This window comes from Anser brachyrhynchus, assembly GCF_964034855.1.
Source record: "Anser brachyrhynchus genome assembly, chromosome: 1".
NCBI lineage: Eukaryota > Metazoa > Chordata > Aves > Anseriformes > Anatidae > Anser > Anser brachyrhynchus.
Genome location: NC_137694.1, coordinates 156,119,980 through 156,141,194, shown reverse-complemented (window position 1 = coordinate 156,141,194; position 21,215 = coordinate 156,119,980). Strand labels below are relative to the sequence as shown.

General features: G+C 40.2%; 1 protein-coding gene across 1 annotated transcript in view; it reads left to right on the top strand.

The window, feature by feature from the left end:
- The first annotated feature begins 1,665 nt into the window (after positions 1 to 1,665).
- The window catches only part of IPO5 (importin 5), a 41,815-nt gene continuing 22,265 nt past the window's right edge, over positions 1,666 to 21,215 (top strand). The window contains exons 1-9 of the mRNA XM_080575921.1: positions 1,666 to 1,936; positions 5,845 to 5,925; positions 11,945 to 12,137; positions 12,602 to 12,704; positions 12,946 to 13,042; positions 14,080 to 14,184; positions 17,028 to 17,150; positions 17,238 to 17,358; positions 19,805 to 19,892. Of these exons, the coding sequence (XP_080432047.1) occupies positions 1,847 to 1,936; positions 5,845 to 5,925; positions 11,945 to 12,137; positions 12,602 to 12,704; positions 12,946 to 13,042; positions 14,080 to 14,184; positions 17,028 to 17,150; positions 17,238 to 17,358; positions 19,805 to 19,892 (1,001 nt within the window). The 5' untranslated portion in view covers positions 1,666 to 1,846. The remainder of the gene's footprint in view (positions 1,937 to 5,844; positions 5,926 to 11,944; positions 12,138 to 12,601; positions 12,705 to 12,945; positions 13,043 to 14,079; positions 14,185 to 17,027; positions 17,151 to 17,237; positions 17,359 to 19,804; positions 19,893 to 21,215) is intronic.

The following is a 21,215-nucleotide window of genomic DNA, read 5'->3' as shown; positions in this document are numbered from 1 at the left end:
CCGATTTCATTTGCCTAGTTGTTACTCAAAGATGACTGGATAGTTTTTGTGTAACAACCCACTCCCTGCAACCACAGATGGGAAAACAAACAAACAAACAAAAAAAACAGAGTGGGTAAGAAAACAGTCAACTGTATTGTACATTTTGCATTCATTCCCCAGTCCATATCAGTTACTGCATTCTTCTGCTAGCAATCCTACCACCTATTTATGGTAAAATCTTGATTAAGACAAGTTAAGATGAAAGCAAATACATTTGTTTGTTTATGTACAGAAAGCTTACACAAGTGTTAGTAAAGTTTATGAAAAACACAGGTGATAGAAGGGCAGGAAAGCCATGCTTATTTCAAGATCAAATCCAAGAGGCCCTTCAGAAACTGACAAGCTGTAAATGCCTAATCCACATAGCAAGGGCCTGAGGAGGTTTACAGAAGAGCACTTCATATTAGAAAGTATGCTTGCTTTCATAATTCATCTTCACTTTGGGTCTTTCTGAGCGTTCAGTCGGCTTAAAGTTATTCTCTAGCTCTGCCCACAATTCTTCCTTAATTCACTCAAGAAGACGTTTCTATCTTTTCCCCACCAGACCGCTGGCTGCTCCCTTTTGATTTTAAAGCCCTCCCATCCCTTGGGCATTGCCCAGCTGCAATGCCTACCCAGATGGCACCAGATCCAGCCAGCAGCTGCCTCGCTGCCTGGCGAAACCCCAAACGTTTCATTAGTCCACTACCAAGAGCAGAAAGCCCTTTAGCAGCGAGCTGGGCAACATCCAAAGCCTGTAGCGATGCACATTGTGAAATACACATTCCCTAGGAACACGGGGTTTACTCATTAGGTTTTATTCATCACATACTTGGGATTCATGAGCTACTATTGACCGTTTTTTTGAGGTCAGACGTAACTGATGTCAGTGTAGCAAAATACATGTGGGGGTATGAGAGGGATACTGCGGCTCGTTTGAAGCAGACCTAGCTGAGGGCCTGTATGTGCGTATAGCAAGGGCTGCCCAGGGAAGTGGTCGAGTCACCATCCCTGGAGGTCTTTAAGAGACGTTTAGATGCAGCCCTTAGTGATATGGTTTAGTGGAGGACTTGTTAGTGTTAGGTCAGAGGTTGGACTCGGAGATCTTGGAGGTCTCTTCCAACCTAGATGATTCTGTGATTCTGTGAAGGGCTGATGGACTGGGTCTGGCACCTTTGTGCCCCGGACCTGCAGTGCAGATGTACGGGTGAAGGTGTTTGTGTACACCCTACAACCGGGCCGAGCCGGGCGCCGGGCTCACCCCAACGCCGAGGCCGCGGCCGGAGCCGGGACTCGAACCCGGGTCCCCGCCACCCGGCGGGTGAGCGGCCCCAGCGGCTGCGGCCCGCGCGCGTTCAGCCTCGGGGGCGGGCGGGGCCACCCGACGTCACCGAGCGGGCGAGGCGACGCCCGGCGATCTCCCGCGCTTTGCTACCCCTTTAACCCCCCTCCGGCTCCGCCACGGCCCCTCCCTGCCCGCACCGCCCGACCGCGCCTCTGACCAATCCCGAGCGGCCCACCGGAGGGACCGACCAATCAGAACGCCGTCCCGCCTCCTCCTCCCGCCCCCGGCCTGGAGACGAACCAATGACAGAAGAGGAGGCAGTATTAATAGCGGGGGGAGGCCATCCCCCTCCTTCCACCGAGCCGCGGCCGGGACGTCACAAGGGAGGTGAGCCAATGGGAGGCGAGGCCCCGCGTTCCTCAGCCAGTAGGAGCGCGGCGGGGGCGGCTCCGCCTGCTGTGGCCGCGCTGGCTGCGGGGCCGGCGTCCCCCCGTGCCGTGCCGTCCCCGCCCCGCCCCCCTCCCTCTGCCTTTCGCAGCAATGGCGGCGGCGGAGCAGGAGCAGCAGCACTTCTACCTCCTGCTGGGCAACCTGCTCAGCCCGGACAATGCGGTCCGCAAGCAGGCCGAGGTAACGCCGCCGGCCGGCCGGGCGGGCGGGCAGCCGGGGGGAGGGAGGCAGGCAGGGAGGGAGGGAGGCGGTTGGTAGCGGGGAGGCGGCCGAGCCCCACGTGTGAGGGGACGGCAGCGGGCGGTTTGGCGGGGGGGGGTTGGGGGGGCCGTTGTGGCCGTTGGGCGCCGCGCGCGCCGGCCGTTAGGGCCGTTGGGCTGGGGGCTGCGGCCGTTGGGCGCGTGCCCGGCCGCCTCACAGCGCGCCCCCCCCCCCCCTTCCTTCTCCCTCAGCCCCCGCTCGCCCCCTTACCCCCGTCAGCGGGGAGGCTTTTAACCAAAATAAGGGTTTTTTTTTTATGGCCAAAATAAGGCTGTGGTTTTTCTTTTCCTTTTTTTCCTTTTTATTTTTCTTTCCTCCCCCCCCACCCGGCCGCGCTATCAGCAGAAACTTTGCCGGCGCGTCGCTTGAGCCCCGGCGCTTTGTGAGGGGCTAAGCCGCCTTAATTCCCTCCGCCCTGCCCTGCTCCCGGCTCCCATTGTGGGGCCCCGGGGGGGAGTCTCGCCCCCGCTGGATTAAACGCCGGGCGCCCGGCTTTTAGGGCGCGTCCCCCCTCCCGCTGCACGGGGCTCTTATCGCGCTCATCGCTTGGGCGGCCAGCAGAGTTCAGCGCCTCGGCTGACAAAGGATGAAGCGGTTTGTTGGCTCTGGTGCTGCAGTCCGGGTTCCCAAAGTGTGGTTCGGGGAGGAGGATGAACCTCACGGGTTTCCTGAGAGGCACGTTATCGATTACTGCCACCACTTTCCACAGAAGTAGTGGCACTCCCTCGTTCCTAAACATGGAGTGGAGGCTGTTTTGTGGGACCCGAATTTCTTTCATTTTTCCAAGCGCTGGCATGTAACGTAACATTCCTCACAACTTTCTGAACTTTCTCATGACAACTGCTACATATGATACGTTAGCTTTCCAAGAAACTTGCTTTGGCTTGTGTATGTCATAAAGCCTGTGAAATGAAACATTCTTGGAAAATCAAGTCTGAAAGTTAGGTTTTTACCACTGGCTTACTAGAAGCTTGCTTGGAACCAATTTGGAATTCGTTAAATCTCCATAGATACACATGCACTATACTCAATCAGAGTAAGAGACCTTAACTGTCACAACAGATTACCAAGCCTTGTCAAGTTCATCAGTTTGTATACAAATACAAGCAAGCAGCACAATTTGTACTTATTTAACTGTGCTGTATCTGACACTGGGTTCCACATATTTCCAAGATGTATTGAAAGTATTTTTATGGCTTAGGATCGTTCAGATCAGGAAGGTCCTCGGGAGGTCTGCAGTGCAATCTCCTGTGCAAAGCAGCATCAACTATCAGGCCAGGCCAGGTCACTCAGGGCACATGAGGGCTCTTTAGACAATGGAAAAGTATTGCGTAGGCTTTAGAATATTTGCTTACTAAAATAATATAGGACTCTGGTCTTAAACAGAGATAATGCAGTCGCATTTTAAAAATCTGCTAACCAGAAAGCAATATTAAATACTGTAGGGATTCAAATAACTGAAGGTAAATGGAATAGCAGGTTTTTATTTGTGTCAAATGGAAAATGACAAGAATGAGAAATGGGTGGGTAGGCAACTGAATGAAACAGACTTGGGCTTTCATTGAATTTAGGACAAGGGGTGTGTTACACAGAAGATGAGTTGGAGATGTGGAGTCATTCCCTGTTTGTTGGGCTGGGGCATAGCAAAAGCTGTTTAAAAAAAGGGCTGGGAGTGAGAAATCTTCATGTATATGCATATCTGTGTGTGCATGTACTCTCAACTGATTCTGACCAACTTGCTGAAACATGGTTCCTTCATTTTATCTCTCATTAAAAAATTACTGTAATTTTGTTCATTGACTTAAAAAACAACTATCTTTCTCTTATTTTTATCTCTATTTTCTGATAAAGATTTTTAATTTTCTTTACTTTGTCTTAGTGACTTTATGCTCTTTTGAATACATTTCTCATCTCTGGAAGAACAAGAGTACTACATGTAGATAAGAGATACTAGTTTGCACATGTTTTGAAAGTTAGTAATACTGTGTAAGAAACTTGTATCTCAGTCCAAAACTGCTGAGCAGCAGATACCTTGTTCAGTTTATTCCATCAGGAACGAAAAGAATATACTGAAGATGTTGCAGTGTCTGGAATACAAGTTAGGGTCTAGCTAAGGCTTGTGGTATGTTGGGCAGAGCCAGGGGAGTGGTCCTTCAGCAGCACAGGGGGACAGTTCTGGTTTTGGTCTTGGGTTCTTCTCGCCTACCTTGCACTGGTGCTCTTGAGCATCCTCTGAATCCACATTGCTGACTGGCAGAATTATTCCAGTGAACAGCTGTATGGGTTGCTGCCACTTCCAGTGAGGTAAAGTAACTCCAGAAAGAACTTCAGGATGATCCGAATTGGCGTGAGGGAAGCCAGCTTTTACAGTATCTATTTTTCAGGTATCTGTGAAACCACAACCTGAGGTCCACACTGGGCCTGCGTTTAGGGAACCTTCTTGTTTCTGTATTTCTCTTTAGTTTGTTTGTAAATAACAGTGCAATGTAAAACGTGTTCATGGAAATGGTTAATCTGAGGAGACTTTCTGTTTTGACCCTCAACCTCATTTAAATTTGCAGTCCCCATGAGATGATTAGATTAAATGCAATTCTTAGGGGATTTGGCCTCATTGATTGCATCTAGAGAGAGTATGAAGTGCGAGTTGTCTCCGTGACTGAGGCCTGCTAGGAAACAGGTAGAACAGGTGATAAAGAAACAGCATCATTGAAAATAGCAGGCGTAATATCAAGGGCATGCAAATTTACTGGACTATTAGTAAGATCTTGTACAATGGTGAGTATGGGGGTAAATAGGCAGGCAGGGAACTGAATGAAATGAACCCGGGTTGTGTGTAGGCTTGCTCACTGAGTTCAGACTAGGGCAGTGGATATTTGGAAAGTGCGGGGTAATTTATCTTAAAACTCATGTCCATGAAAAATAGCACTCTGAGTTAACATTCAGAAATAGTTCTGTACTTGCTTAAGTAGTTGCTTTTCAGCTTGTGGTTCCTTTGCTCTTACCGTACATATATTTAGTATATCAGAAACAAGAATTTACAGTTCTATAATGCTCACATATGCTGTGCTTCTGGTATCAAAACTTATTTTATGCTCTCACTTTAGCACTTAAGTAACAATCTAGCAAAGCCACAGTGCATACAGACAGTGTGCCAGAAGAGTGTAAGACAAGGTAACTGAACGTCTCATTAAACTTCACCTTTTATTAGGGGCATTTCCCTTAAGGGGAGACTAAGTAGTTCCTCTCTCAGTTGTACTTTGAGAAGGATATTTTAAAAAGTATGACTTGGATATAGTACATCGCTGAAATACAGGTAGGAGTTTTAAAATGAAGAGTACCTGTTCAGTATGCGTAGCCAAGTTGTGCCTTGGCTACCAGATGACATTGTAAAGGCCAAAGAAAAAGATTCATGAAAAGAACTGAACAAATCTATGGGCTATAGATCGGTCAGTGGTTGTTAACCTATTGTTCCTAGTTTAGTTTCATGCTTCTGAAGTTCTTAATCCTTTGATGTGATGAAAGCTAGGATGGATTCCCAGGAGGATATGTTCCCTTTATGTTGTGTTTCCTAACTCGTCTTGTAAGTGGCCAGTAATGCATTATTCCAACATGGCAGGCCTTCTCAGGTAATTAAGACTTCACTTGTGGCTTTAAAGCAGGCCAGAAATTTTCACTTTGATAGATTTAGTTTTTTTGCAAAATTATTTTCCTGTTAAGTGGGTGAGTACTGAAGTTGGGTTGCTGAAAAAGAAAAGTTGATTCATACTAAAGCTTTAAACACGTGTTCTAGTAACTGTTTACAATAAATTGCATCTCTTTCCATGCAGGAGACATATGAGAATATTCCAGGTCAATCTAAGATCACATTCCTCCTACAAGCAATCAGGAATACTGCTGCTGCTGAGGAGGTATGTCTCAACAGTCTTTGGATTCTGCAGTTTTTCAAGGGAACGTGGAGAAGGACGAGGGAAGACATCAGCGATGGTCATTTTGGGATAAATTAACAAGTTGGGCATTGAATGAATCATTTTAATTTATTGCACATTTGTAAAGGGACCAAGTTCACTAGCTCAGACTTTTGATGTAGGATATTCGGTTTCAGAAGTAGTCTTTCATAAGTGACTGCTTAGATCTCCATTGTTTTCTGCTTTTGTATTTTGTTTAATGAATGGGTTCTTTCCTTAAAAAAAGTGTAACTAATGCATGAGTGTTACTGTGATGTTCCTTTGAGTTATAGTTGAGAAATGCCTTCTGTTTTGAGGTCCTATCCCTAAATGTGTTAAACATTGCTTGCATATCATCTGAAACTTCTTGAGCTCCTTAAATTAGAAGGGAGAGATCAGGTAGCAGTTGTTGTATATTTTATTCAGATTACTTTTGCATTTTGCTTTATCTGTAGAAGATATGCTCATTAAATTACCTATCAGTGTTATAGTTTGAAGGAGTAGCAGGCTAAACACTATTCTTTTTTGTGGTAGTATGGTAACTGACATCTGGTTATTTGATTTTTGTGAAGGCTCACACTTCAGTGATCAGGTAGTTCTTGCTATGAAACTATTATCCGCTTAAATATGTGGAGTGAAGCACTAAGCTTTCAAGATACTGAGAACTTCAGAGCTACTTAAAAGTAAATACTTTCGACTTTTTCCAGATCTAGAGTTTTACTGAACACCAGAAGGATATACTGTGTAGAATTTCTGAACAATATTGTACGGAGACTATAACAGCACTGTTCCTTTCTGGATAGCGATCTCTTCTGGTAGATAGTAATCAGTTTAAAGGTAGACGGTGTTTGTGCTTTTTGATGCTCGGAAGGTATCAGCTTACTAATACTGATGCTTGTCTACCTACAAAGCCATATTCTTCTGACAATCCTTCAATATTATACTTGAAACTGGTTGCATAAGAGCTGAGTAGTTTTCCATCGTGTTGCTCTGAGATGTTTCTAATGATGTTGTACAGAGGTCTCTCCTGTATTTAAATTTGCCATGGAAAATAAAACCTACTGCTGCTCCTTTTTCTTCAGAAGGTGGTGTTATGCCCTGAAGTCATGTCTGTATGCACAAGCTTCCGTTTTGTATTGAACACGTTTGATAAGTCTGAGTTGACAACTGCAAAGTCATGCTTGTGTGAATATATACATGCTCCATATAGTTACTGATATAACTCCCTTATGTCAGCTAAGCAAATAGCTCAAGTCTAAAACTTATTTGGAATCTTGCTCATACCTTGCCTTCCAACTTGCTCAAGTGCAAAGTAACTTCTTTTGCCTCTAAAGGGTAACCTCTGCCATCTTTGGTAAAAGGTAACATTTATAGAATAACTTTGACAATTTAACTCCATGAATGTACAAACCAAAGAAAGGGTTAGGGTGAGCTTGTACCTGCGTTATACATTAGGTGCTAGACTCAAGAAATCCTGATTAATAAAATCTGCAAACAACTTTTCCGTGTAAACCCAAACACCTAATAGCCTAAGTGGAGTCATCACGTTTGATCTAAACATTGCAAATGGACATGCAGGGAGGCATTCTGTGTATGTTTACACAGCATTTCTGTGTATGGTACGAACAGCTAGGCACTTGTGTCTCTACATGTTTTATGTAGGTCCAGATGTTGGACAGAACAGTGTGTGTGTCACCGGTGGTGAGGGCCTTGGGCCTAGTGCACCTGCTCTGAGTACACACAACATGCTGGCACCCCTGAACACAGGCTGCTGGAAGGAGTCTCAAAATCTTGCTTAGGCTACAGGAAGCCTATGTTCAGATCCCTGTGCATCCTAAAGCCTCTGTCTGTATTGCTTTTCCCTATTCCATGAAAAGTGGGTTGAAGAAAATAGTGTTTCCCCATCCCATGAAAACTGGGCTAAAGAAAATACTCCATCCAGTTTGCTGGAACTGGGCTGTGCTGTTGCAGGGCAGCAGTTGAAGGTAATCCTGATGGCAACCTAGTCATTTTGGCATTTAGATGGAGCAACAGGGATTCACATCTTAAGGACAGCTTGTATCTGACATGGAAAGAAACATTAAACCAGCTCAGAAATAACTCTTACAAACTAGCTGTATAACAGGTTTATCTCCTTCTAACCAAATGCCTACACTGTGGAAACAATCACCTTTTTCCTTCTGTTCTCATATCATGGTTTCCTGGTAGCAGGGTAACACTGTTCACAGAAGTGGAGTGAAGCACCCAGCATAGCAGTTAGTGCTTCCCTGCCAGATGATGAGCGAGGTGGTCCACCTCAGGCTAAGGCATGGCTTGAACCCAGGTCCCTGATGTCCTGGACCTGTAGTCTCACTGTTACAAAGTTAGGATTCTAGAGATGAACAGAAAGGTGCTATATATTCACAGCTTATTTGGTGTTTTTTATTCTCAGGATGTGTCTCAAGTGTTAAAGGCTGTTCCTTTTGCAGTTTTGATTTATCACCTAACTCAGAGAGGAGCAGAAGCTCTGCATATTCTCCTGTATTTGTTTTCTTGCTGATTAACTCTAGACCGGCAGTCTTTAATTTTGTCCTAACTTGGAGTTGAGAATTTTCAAGCGCTGTGAAATACAGGAACAAACTCTGTGTAAAGCTGGCTTCTTGCTATACTCACAGCCCTCTTAGAATTTCTCTGACCTTTCTCTTTTCCCTCTCTGTATTGTCACACACAGCTTGCATTTCTTAATCTGAAAACTGCTGTGGGCAGCTTCCTCTTCAGTGTTTGGAGAAGAGGGCAGGCAGCCTGTAGGCAGTTGATGCACCACAGTTCTCCCTTTGAGTTGTGTGGGAACTTTAGGCACTGTGCACTTTGATTCTACTTGGGGCTGACCCCTCAAATGAAATTGTGCAAGTCCATCGTCGGATCACATCCTAAATATTGATTGCTTCCATCCATGAGTATTTTCCTCTTTGAGGACGTAAAAGGAACAGTAAAGAAAAAGCAAATCACAGTGCCAGTAGATGCACAAGAGGGTCAGTCCCTTTTATAAAAAGGGCATGGTTACCCAAATACTTTGAATGCCAGTGTAGAACACAGTATCCCAAATCTATTTGTAGTTCTTCTGCCCTGCTTCAACAAGTTGTCTTGCTACTTGTGCCATGGTTCCACCATCTGTAAAGTCTTAGAACATCTCTTGTAAATCACCACAGAGTTTATTGATAAGAAGTAGCACACTGAAATTTGAATATCAGGACTACATTTTTATGTTAATACCTCTGACATTTCCATTGTATGTGAGCATCTCAGTAATCCAGACATGCAGAAGAATCCAGTTCTAGGAGAGAATTTTCCTATTTGTGCTTCATTGGAAGACACATTCTTTGGGGATGTAGAGTTTACTGTTCCTCTTCTTATCAAAAGCAATAGTAGCTAAGTTACACTATTTTGAAATGCTTGTTGGGGTGTACATCTTGTAATACGTAAATATAAAAGGGCCTTTGGTGTGCATTAAAAATACGTATCCTTGCTCCTTTAAAGCAAAAGAAACTGTCCCAGAGCTGCCATTGATCCAATCATGTTCATCATAATTAAATTCACAATAGTAGTTTGCATACATAGATGGATGTTTGCTGAGGAAAACTTGATATATATTTTTAGAAGTCACTTGCTTCTGTCACTCCTTCAAAAGTTTGAATTTGCTTTAGGGAATGTGGAGTATTTTTTCTAAGCTAGGAACAATAACCAGAAGCTAATTCCTTTAGCACGGATCTTGTGTTCTTCTGTATACCTGATTGCTTGTCTTTTACCTTGCAATCAGTCTGTGTTTGTCTGTCTCCCAATATTTTAAATTAAATTCTTCAGAGGCAGAAACTATTATCTTTGAGACTACATGTTTTAAGAAAATGAGCTTTATTCCCTGTCTGGCTACATGTGAATTGCTTCAGTAAAGGACTGAATGTAATGTAAGTTCAGTCATTATAAGATGTCAGAATATGCACAGAAACACAATGCTCTGAGTATAGGAAGATGTTGAATGAGAGTTTTTGTGGCCTTGCTTAGTCCCAGCACATTTGCTTCTCAGTCAAGGTGGCTTCTATGTAAGTTCATACTACTAATGAGTTGAAGTTACAGTCTTTCACAATATTGATTCTTCTAGGGATGGGAAAAGGGAAGACACCGTTATATTGTAGTACTATTAAAATTGGTGGGCAAGCTGTTAGTGGGATTCACAGTGGCAGTGGGGAAAATCTTTTCCATTACTACCTCATGTCCCTCTGTGTGATTAAATATTAGAGGACCTTGGCTTATGATGGGAGCTACAGCACAGGTAGACACTGTGACCCTCTTTGTTCACCTTCTGTCTTAGATCTACTAAGGAAGATCTACTAATCCTACATATGTGGTGGCTTTGGTCCTTGCTGATGCTAATGTGGAGGAGATGAGGAAGGATGTGTAGAGCAAGGTCCAGTTCTGGTCCTTCCCTTCTGCTGGCATAGAGGCATTTTGGGTGAAATATACATTGTCTGCAGACTGCAAAGCACAGCATGAACAGTATCTTCAGTGATTTTTTTCCAGCAATACCAACTTTTACATGATACGTTAGAAGTTGAGACTTCGCTCAGTTGAGAGATCTGTTAGAAATCTAACTTCATTAGTTCTGCTACTCAATGTTTTGGAATTCCAAAGGCTGTCACAAGGGAAAATGTTTTTCATTCAAGTACACATTAAATTAAGAATATTTTAGGAAAAAAAATAGCATGTGTTGCATTAGAGTTCAGTAAATACGAATTTTGTATTTGAAATTTGAAACTATGGTATTTTTTGTGAGGATTTAACACGTAACACTTTGTTACATGAGTTAAACTTCAGAGGCTTGGGGGGTGTTTTTAATTACCTCTTGTCCTTTTAATTACTGCTTGTCCTTCTAGACACACTGGTTAGTGAACAACACATTTAAGTTATTCAGGGTGCTTCATGTATCTTTTGCCTTTACTGCATGTTTTGTTCTATTCATTTGGAATTACTCACCCATACTTCTTGCTTCCAGTTCTTTTATAATTGTAAATAAATACATAAACAACACTCTTGTGAAATTGCTGTATACAAGCAGGAAGCATAGAGGATTGTAATATGTAGTATTTGAGGTTCCTATGCTCAAATTCAATTTTAAAGAAAAACAGTTTATTATAGATGTGTGAAAGGCTGAAAGCTCTGTCTCTTTTCGGCAAAGTAGTCCTGTGCTTTGAACAAAATCTCACTCTAGGTTCTTGAATCTTTAGGGTGAAATTTCCTTGTTTGAGAAAGGGCTTACAGATTAATTTTCTGACAAAACTCTCCCATTTAGTCATCTGTTAATCCAAAAAAACCCTTTTGGATTATAATTATCCCAGTGGGACATTTAAAATAGCAGGAAGATGTGATTTAAACATCTTTCTATAATGCAGCTAAGTTTTTTTAACTTGTCACAAAATATGTCCAAGGTTTAGCTCCAGAAAAAGCTTAATACCTTAGAGGATTTCATGATTATTTCTTTGAATATTTGAATAGCTGTGATAGTTCAGAAACATCAGCTTATAGTAATGTCTCTGACAGTGTTTTTACCTACTATCGTAACCGTCATCTCTTGCTTGAGAGGTATTCCATTCACCAGACAAGTCTATACCGTGAAAACTGATCATTGAAAGCATGATGTCAGTCATCATTCATCAGAAGAACATGATTGTTCTTTTTCATTTCAGTTTGGGGACAGGTGTTACAGAATACAGAAAAAGATTTGAAGCTGTTTGTATGTAGGAACCCTCTAAACAAAATAGGTGCTAAATTTCTGGTGCTTTTAGTAGATTTGGTCAGTGAAATGGTTGCTAGTACTATCTAAATGACACTATAAATCACTTGATTTTAGAAAAGGAACAGAGTGCCACAGTTACTCATGGAAATAGGAGTTTTCTCTTCTTTCTTGAGTTTTGTATCAAAACACTAATGTATGTGCTGTGTCATTCAATAGGCTAGACAAATGGCAGCTGTCCTTCTACGACGTCTTTTGTCTTCTGCCTTTGAAGAAGTTTATCCAGCTCTTTCACCTGATGATCAGACCTCTATCAAAAGTGGGCTGCTGTTGATCATTCAGTTGGAAACACAGTCCAGTATGAGGAAGAAGATCTGTGACATTGTCGCTGAGTTGGCCAGGAACTTGATAGGTACTTTATATAAGCTGATATTGTGGCAAAATATTTATGTATTGATAGCAGTTTTATCTCTTGTTCTCTGGTGTTGTGTAGACCTCTGCGCATTATTGTACTAATTGATTTCAGGGTTTAAAATAAAATGTAATGTTTGCTTATGTTATCCTTGACCAGATAAAAATAAGATTCTTTAACTCTGCTTTTTAAATTGCTTGAGTTCAGGTGAGATTGTATGAAGTTCTAGAAATCTAGTTACATTTAAATTCTGATATATGTTACACTGAACATCTGCACCATGTACTCTTTCCAATACTGGTATATAGCAGTAAATAGAGATCACTGCGTTTCTGAGGTGCTGTATCTTATGCTGTGACTTGGATGCATCTTCAGATTAGTTGTTCTGAAATTAGACTAGTGTGGAACGGTTGCCTTGCGTAACTCTTAGTTTGCTTGTCCTAAAAACCTTGCGTTTAATCTAGATGAAGATGGAAACAATCAGTGGCCAGAAGTTCTGAAATTCTTATTTGACTCTGTCAGCTCGCAGAATGTTGGACTGCGTGAGGCTGCTCTGCATATCTTCTGGTAAGCTTTCAGACTTTGCCACTTTTTCACAAGTTATCTAAGTAGTAGCCGTAAACATGTAACCACACTGTCACTACTTAATTAACAAATGGTCACATATCATAGCTATTTTATTGTATTGTGATTTACTGAATTCTTACATGTACAGTTACAATCTATAGCTAAAACGACGAATAAGGTTAAGACAATGGTTAAGGTTGAACTGTGGATTTTTGCTAACGTTCTGGTCTTATCTTTTTAGGAATTTTCCTGGGATTTTTGGGAATCAGCAGCAGCACTATCTGGAGGTCATTAAGAGGATGCTGGTTCAGTGTATGCAAGATCAAGAGCATCCATCAGTAAGATCTTTATATTTTTGCTTGTTAACGTTTTTCCCATCCTGAGTATCAAAACTTTGCAGTAGCAGCTTCAGACATTAAGGTTAAAACATTAAATTCCAACCCGAGAATTGTTTTACCCGAGAATGATGTATATCTGCAGGAGGTTTGACTATGCCTACAGCAAAACAAAAGAGCCAAACCTTTTCATGGTCCTCAGGCTGGCTGACTGGCTTATACAACACTGCTTTGACCAAGACTCTTCCCTAGAAGTTATGGTTGGAGAAACCTGTACCTGGGGTTGTGGTGATGTAAAGTAGAGCCAGGGGTTTTAGCCAGCAGTGTGGGTGGTCAGAAACACCTTGTTCAGCTCAGTTTCTGGCCCTCCTGTTTTAACAGAATAGACATGTTCTGTACTGGTCATGCATACTTGGCTCTGTGGGCATGTGGCAAGCCTTGCTTTTCTGAAAGGCATCAGATTTACTGATTTGTTCAGGGAATTGCACTTTGAGAGTGTTTCTGTTGTTTGGGAGAATACTGGGCAACGATAAGAAACCCTGCTGAGGTATATGGGTTCAGTTTACTGCTCCTCCATGGATTACTTTTTCTGACCTTTGAAACTCAACTGAGTAACATTTTGAAAAGTACCACAAATCATGCCTTTACAGAAGAATGTTTTAAACACTTAAATTACACTTTGAAAAATGGGACTTCGACACTTGCGTACATATTTGAAATTGGTAGGGAAATTGAGGACAATAGCTTTTTCTTAAAAAAAAAAAAAATCTGAATAAACTGGAATATTTACCACATCAGAAGAATAATATGATAAACTTTTTGGTATCACAGAGGACATAGGTGCTGAGAATCACTCACTTTGCCTGAATTTGAAGCAAGATAAAAAACTCAATGTTAAAAACTAATTCCTGCGTCTATTAGGAAAATGTGAAAGGGAAATGATAATCCCATGTTAAGTCTCATAATGGGCCTAGTGTTAAAAGAAAACAGACGTTTCATTACCAGTTCTTCATATGTCTCTCTCCAATCTTGCCTTCTAGATCAAGACTCTGTCTGCTAGAGCTGCAGCTGCGTTTGTGCTTGCTAATGAGCACAATCTTCCCCTTCTTAAACATTTTGCAGATTTGCTACCTGGAATCTTGCAGGTAAGAAACCACACAAGTAACCCTTGGCCATTAGTGTGTCAGTATTGACTGGATCCAAACAAATTACTGGTCTGCAAATTTTTGTAATGTATGAATTTTTGAGAAGACCTAGATTGATTATACGTTAGTTAACCTGACATCAGTCACCAGCAAGATGGAAAACAATAAGGAATTTTGTAAACACAAGCTAATTGACAGAGTTTTAAGGAAAATAGTTCAATGCTGATTAACTTAGTGTTATCTAAATAAGAGTTAAATTTCTTTGTAAGATACTTAACTAAAACTAACTTCTTAATTAACCCTAATACTGAGAAATACCTGAAATCTCGGGGTAGTCCATATTTAAAGTAGTCATTTAGGAAAATCATTTACGCACGATATGCCATACCGCTTCAGTTTAGAGGAAAACATAGAACTATTCTGCAAAAGATTCTTGAACTAGGAACAGCAGTCTGAATAATGCTGTTTGATAAATTGAACTAGCAAACAGAGTAACTTTCTATGCTTCATATTGTGTCTGAGGCTGGATTAGGTCCCTTTTAGGAGGGATACAGTTCAGCAGAAGTGGGTATTGTAATATAAGGTTGTTTACTTTTGGGGAGAACCCTATTGTAAACCAAATCAGAGACAGAAATGATTCAAGCTCTGGAGGAATGCTATTTCACAGTCCTGTTCCCTTTCTGTATTAATAAAAAGATGGAAATAACTGCGTACCTATGATAAAAGCTGTAGTGAACTTCTTGTGTTTTTTGAATTAGGCTAAGTTTAGGTTAAAGACAGATTTCTTGCTGCAGTTAGTATAGCAGGTTCTTGTTGATAGTGTGAGCTATAAACATTGTCGATGCGGGTATTGTGGCAGCTGAAGAAAAGTTGTGCCAAGTTTACTGTCTTCTGTAAGTATTGGCATTCTGCTTGATCTTAAATGGAAACTGAGAAGAGTTTATTAACATGATCTGAATGCTAAACCGTGTACTAGTCTGTACAAGATACGTATTTTGATATTGAGGTCACTATTTGGTGGTTAGTCTTTGTCTCACTTTGGCAATGGCAATTGTATTGTTTAAACATTGTAACTGGCTGAGAGGACCTAGGCTACTGCGTACTGTATGAGTGGGAGCTAGGCAGGATTTGGGGTGGGCATGCCATTTGTCCTGATGTTCAGCAATTAAATAGTATGCTGTTTTTAGACTACAGACTAATAGCCCACTCTGTGATATAACTCTCAAAGCTACTATTTTAGGCTGTAAAAGCACATGCTAAACACTGTGTTACAGCACTTGGCTTGTATTTTCAAGCTGTTTTGCAACTGTAGAGCACAGAATTATGTTACAAAATCTGTCTTTTAAAATACTTATTGTGAGAAGGACTAGATTCTCTGGCTGCGGTAACACAAGATGGATATGAAAATCCAAGTTTATAAATAGGAGATGGGATGTGTTAGAATAGTGGTGAGTGACCTTTGGAGACAGTTGGATGCTTTTTTTGTTGCTGTTGAAGTTCATTTTGCTCAAGTATTGCAGTGGTTTAAAAAAATAAATGAATAAGCTAAAGTTAAAAATCTGACTTTGCAATTCAGTCCTTCTGGTCAAATTCTGTAGCAGTTAAACTCTCAGAACTAATTGTTGAAACTTGTATCCAAGGCACTTAACTCAGTGGTAGTTTAAAAAAAATCAGGAAAAAGGCAAAATAAAACACAAAACCCACACCTGGAACTTCAGCTGACTGTAGTTGTTCGTGTTCAACACTACTGACAAGTGCATCTGCATTTTAGGTCTCAACTTGATATGTTTCTAACAAGTTTAAACCACAAGTTGAGAAATGGTAGCCTTGTTTAATATAATGTCAAAGTTGTATTGAGTCCAGAGTTTTAAAGAAACTTCCAGTAAATATGGAATGTTTATAAATAAACTTCCAGAGGACAAGTAATATCTACAAGAAAAGAAGATGCAAAGAGATTTTTCAGAACAGTTTTGATGTTAAAAGATGTTGCTTCTGTGTTGAAAGTGAAGTTGTGGGTTGCTTGAGTGGCTTTATCAAAAGTATCGGATTCTAGATTAAAGTATTAAAAAACGCATCTAGCTATTCACTTAGAAAAAAGTTTCTACGCTAGTAAGACATCTAGTACTTTCTTAATGAAAATTTCTTTCAAAACCCAGAAGTGTGCTTAAAGACTGCTTTTTCTATAGAGGTCTGGGTTTTTGTGTCCTACTTCTAGAAGAGTTTTAAGCACCATCAAATAACTGTGATGTTTTGGTACTAGAGTATCAATTTGGTCCGTTAAAAGTAAGCTTTAAATTACTTTACAGGATGTGGCTAGGGGATAAGAAAGATCCTTACAAAAACCTTGATTTCTTTTTTTCCTTTCCTGTAGCTGAAGGCTGAAAGGTCTGCTTTAATTCAGTGGCTCTTCAGAGTTGTCCAGAAAAAATTGAGAAATTATTAAAACTTGAGATTCCTGGTGTTTAAGTTTAAGCTGTTCAAAGCTGTTCTCACATAACAGTTTAAAAAAAAAAAGCTGAATTTATTTCTCCTTCTGGGCAGAGTTCCTCTGAGGACTCGAGTCGTTCTTTATATAAAATGCTTTTTTGAACATGTGCATGTCAAAGAAGAGTGTGGGTTTTTTGCATGTTGGCACCCCTGATTTGTGACCTAAATGTTGCCTGAGCGTCTGTTATGTTAGATTTAAACTAATAATGGCAACAATTAATGGTAAGTAACATTGTGAACTGTAAATTCCTTACAGAAAGCTTGTTAGGTTTTGGACCCTGTATATGCTTTCTTTGTAATCTGTTATACATTGTTTGCTTTTTATTTAATCCTGTCTTCATTTTATCTCTTTGTAGGCTGTAAATGATTCCTGCTACCAAAATGATGACTCTGTTCTGAAGTCTCTTGTAGAAATTGCAGATTCTGTTCCCAAGTATTTACGACCACATTTAGAACCTACGTTGCAACTAAGTCTGAGGGTAAAGCTAAGAATTCTTCAGTCACTCTTCTTTTTCTCCCCTTGAAACCTGTGTTCTAACCATTTGCTCTAATCTTCTGGATTGTAGTTGTGTGCAGATGCCAGTCTCAGTAACATGCAGCGTCAATTGGCACTTGAAGTAATTGTGACCTTGTCAGAAACTGCTGCTGCTATGCTGAGGAGGCATACAAACATTGTTGCACAAGCCAGTAAGTATTTTACTCATTTTCTTTGAAATAATTTGTCTTCCTTTACGGTATTAAACTGACTTTGCAGATGTTTAAGTGGCAAAACCATATCTTAACTTTTTTTTTTTGCTGGTGATGAGAACTTTAAGTGACACTGAGTTGGGTTTTACTGAGAAGGAAATGCTTTTTTTTTTTCCTGTTACAACTCTTCATGAATTAATCTGTCCTTATGCCGCCCCCAGCAATTTGTATAAAATTACAGTGGACTCTTCATAAGGTGTTTCCAAAGAAAATACTACTCTCACGCTGCTGGCTTTGGAAATTTGTGCTGTGTTTAAAAAAAAAAAAAGTTGATGCATTTAGTTCTGAAGTCCTACGTTTGAAGTTTGGTATGTAGGCCAGATATTCTGTGGTGCTGGCAACTGAAGACAGAAGGAATTCAGCATGCATGTTAAGCTTCAGTGTTGAGTTAAAGCTGTGAGTTTGAAAATCAAATGCTTGTATAAGTACTTGGACTAATTAGTCCATTATGCATACAGGTTGTAAATTCTTTGGTGATGCACTTTTTTAATCATGGATTATTATTTGAGATACTAAAAATAACTGTGTTCTGGACAGGCCCAGCAGCAATGCTTTTAAATGGATGTACACGCTGGTATTTCTCTGCCTTTTAAACCCTTCTTGTGAGCAGAACAGGGCAGTGACACACCAGTGTGGCCTTTTGTTCAGGAGGAAGTTTCTCACCTGCACTGCCACACTTGTATGTGTCTAGATTCTTGCTTGGTTTCTGAAACTTCTGCCAAAAGGAAACTCTTTTTTTTTTTTTTCCTCCACTCATATGCTTGGGCTGGGACAAGTTGTAGATGTCCAGATCTCTAAAGCAATCATAAAACTTCTGAAAAAAAAAAAGTAAACTGGATGTGCTATGTGTATAGTTATAGAAAAGCTTTTTAAAGAACAGATTTTTTTAGGATATATTCTAAATTTGATAATGTTTAGAATGCTGTATGTTCACTCCATTCTGTAGCTTGTTGAGAATATTAACTACTAATTAAGAAATTAATACTATATCAATATTGGTGCTTGCTGAACGTCCCCCAAATCACTGTAAGTTTCTTATCTGGTCAGGCAGCATAGCAAAGAAGTTGCATCCTGTTAGAGCATATTACTTTTATATTGGGGAGGTAATTGCTGCTTAGGAATGAAACATTTGCATTAAGATACTTTATTAGGATAAGGCACCATGTGGGAATGAAGTACCTTTGGTTTGCAACCCACTGTAAAATCACTGTAGTATTAAATAAATCACTAAGATAAGAAAAAAAAACATTTGGCAGAGCTCATAAAGCAGTTATGTTCAGAGAATGATAGAGGTAGCCAAAAATGATAGCTTTTGTCTTGGTTTTGTCCTTTAGTTTAAAAGGCTTTTTTTTCATTCTACTAAAAAGTTGATAAATTGTTTTTTCACAACTAGAATCAGGTAGGTCTTAGGCAAAACCATCACCTTATGTTGTTTTTGCTGTATGTGATGCTGACTTAGGAGCAAGTTTTTCACCAATTCTCTGCTCAGAAATTCAACCTGGGTTCAGATATCCCTCTTTGAGCTCAGTATTTAAGATAACAGCTTTTTATTGTTGCAGCTTTAATGTCTAGAGAAAGTGCCTAGCTTTGGCCATAGTTTTTCCTCAGTCTCCAGGAAATGGAAAGTCATGGCATGCTCTGGCAGTAAACCAAGCTCAGTTGTCTAATCCTTAACTTCATTATAAACAAATAATCTATATACTGGCAGTAGTTAAATTTTGAGGACCTGCTGGGTCAGTGTTGAAACTTTAATGTAGGGTTGTGCATTCTAAAAATAAAGTCTATGTAAAGCTATATTTACCAGCAACCATATTCGTATTAAACATCAAGACTAAACAACTAGCAAGCTTTTGCAGTGTCTAGATATGATAGCCAAACAACTTTGGGTGACAGTGTGTTCTCAGCCTTACTTGTAAGCAGTAATTAACACTGTGATGCAAATTTTTGAAACTTCGTAGCAATGGTGGCAGATTATGGTTGACTTCCATCCTTCAGACATGTGACAGTACATCATTTTCACGTGCACCTGATGAGCATCTGTCTGCAACTTCTGGGCTATAATACATTTTTCTTGAGGGAATTACATTCAGTGACTAGTACCTACATATAATTCTGACACATGGGTGTCATACTAGAGACTTGATAGAGTTCATTAAATAATTTTTAAAAAGATTGAAAACTTCCTTTTAATTCTTCTGGATTTGAATGTTCTGAAAACTTATTATGAACTTTCTGCTGATGCAATTTGATGTGTAGACTAGTCTATCTGCTACTAGAAGAGGAGGTCTTTTTCTGTAATGATTTCTGAAAGGAGAGGACTTAGAATTTAGGCTTTTTTGAGAACATATTTTAAGAAAATAACCTGAGTTTAAACTTATTTTTTCAGTTCCTCAAATGTTAGCAATGATGGTTGACTTAGAAGAAGATGAAGATTGGGCAAATGCAGATGAGCTTGAAGATGATGATTTTGACAGGTAATTGTGAAACTAGTTGTTTCAATGTGCTGTCAAAGTTGCATAGCTTTTAAGTACAGGTTGCAAATGACTGCAGTGCATTGCTTTTTCTTAATCAACTCTTCTAATTGTGTTCCCCGAGTCATGAGCAGAATGTAAGACTGTTCAGACACTGGGGGGAGTAAAAATTTAAAGTAATACGAACTGATAACTTGAACAGAAAATGAATGTAACAGATTTGGAATAACCGCACCTGGTTTCAAGAACAGTTTGTGTAGATTATTTAGGTACTGTTTAGCAAGTAAATAAATTATTTCAATATTTTCTTATTGCCATGATTTACATCTACAAGTTGCATGTTGTCTTGCTTCCTGTTTTGCACTGCTTTAACTTTTCAGGTTTCTGTCATTGATGTTAGTTACTCAGTTCGGAATTCACTGCTCTGAACCCTTTAAATTGGGGCTTATCCTGAAATGTGCTGGAACCAAAGCTGAAGGATACCAGCCTTTTTAATCACCCACAACCAATCTGTACATAATTTTCTAGATCTTGAAACGGTAGTGATAAAAAGGTGCCTTAGTTTGAAAGGACACTAGATTGCTTAGTGGAATTCCATCCTGGATTCTGTCTAGCTCAAAAAATGGTTTTTGCTGTTTTAAATCTTGTCATGGCTAACAGTAGCTTATCTCTTGTCTTAGGTAAGAAAGATCTGCTAAAAATGTCCACTATTTCTAACTTGTTCATTCCTGCATGCTTTGTAGCTTGCTCCAACTTTTCCCTAGAATGACAGTGGTATGTCTACAGCATCCTCTTACATCTGCCCTTGTCCAAATACAGGAAGAATGAAGCAGGAGAAAGCAGAAATATGTACAGTGAGATAGTTATCTCCATGCCTTTGTAATGACACTGATGTTCCTTTATCAGGCTAGATGCTTTTTGCAACATCTGATGTTTCCTTCAAAGCTCAAATGTAATTAGTGTTTCTAAACAGTTTGTGACAGAGAACACTAAAATTTTATCATGTGCACAAATGAGGAGAAAACCCTAAAGGAGGAGTAGTGAGGGGGAAAAAACTTTTATTGACATGTTCTTACTAGAGCCTCAATTATATCAATTATACAACTTGTCCTTCTCTGAAACAGCTTTCCAAACTGGGACGGTTTATGTATAGTAATTTTATATCTTATTCTGGAAATACCTACTGCTGTCATCCAGATCTTTACTCTCTCTCATAAATAAACAATCTAATTGGAAATCTTCATAAGAAGATGGGCACTAGAAAAGATGTTGATTTACTACTGAACTGAACAGCAACTTCTACAAGATACCAGGCATGTCAAGATG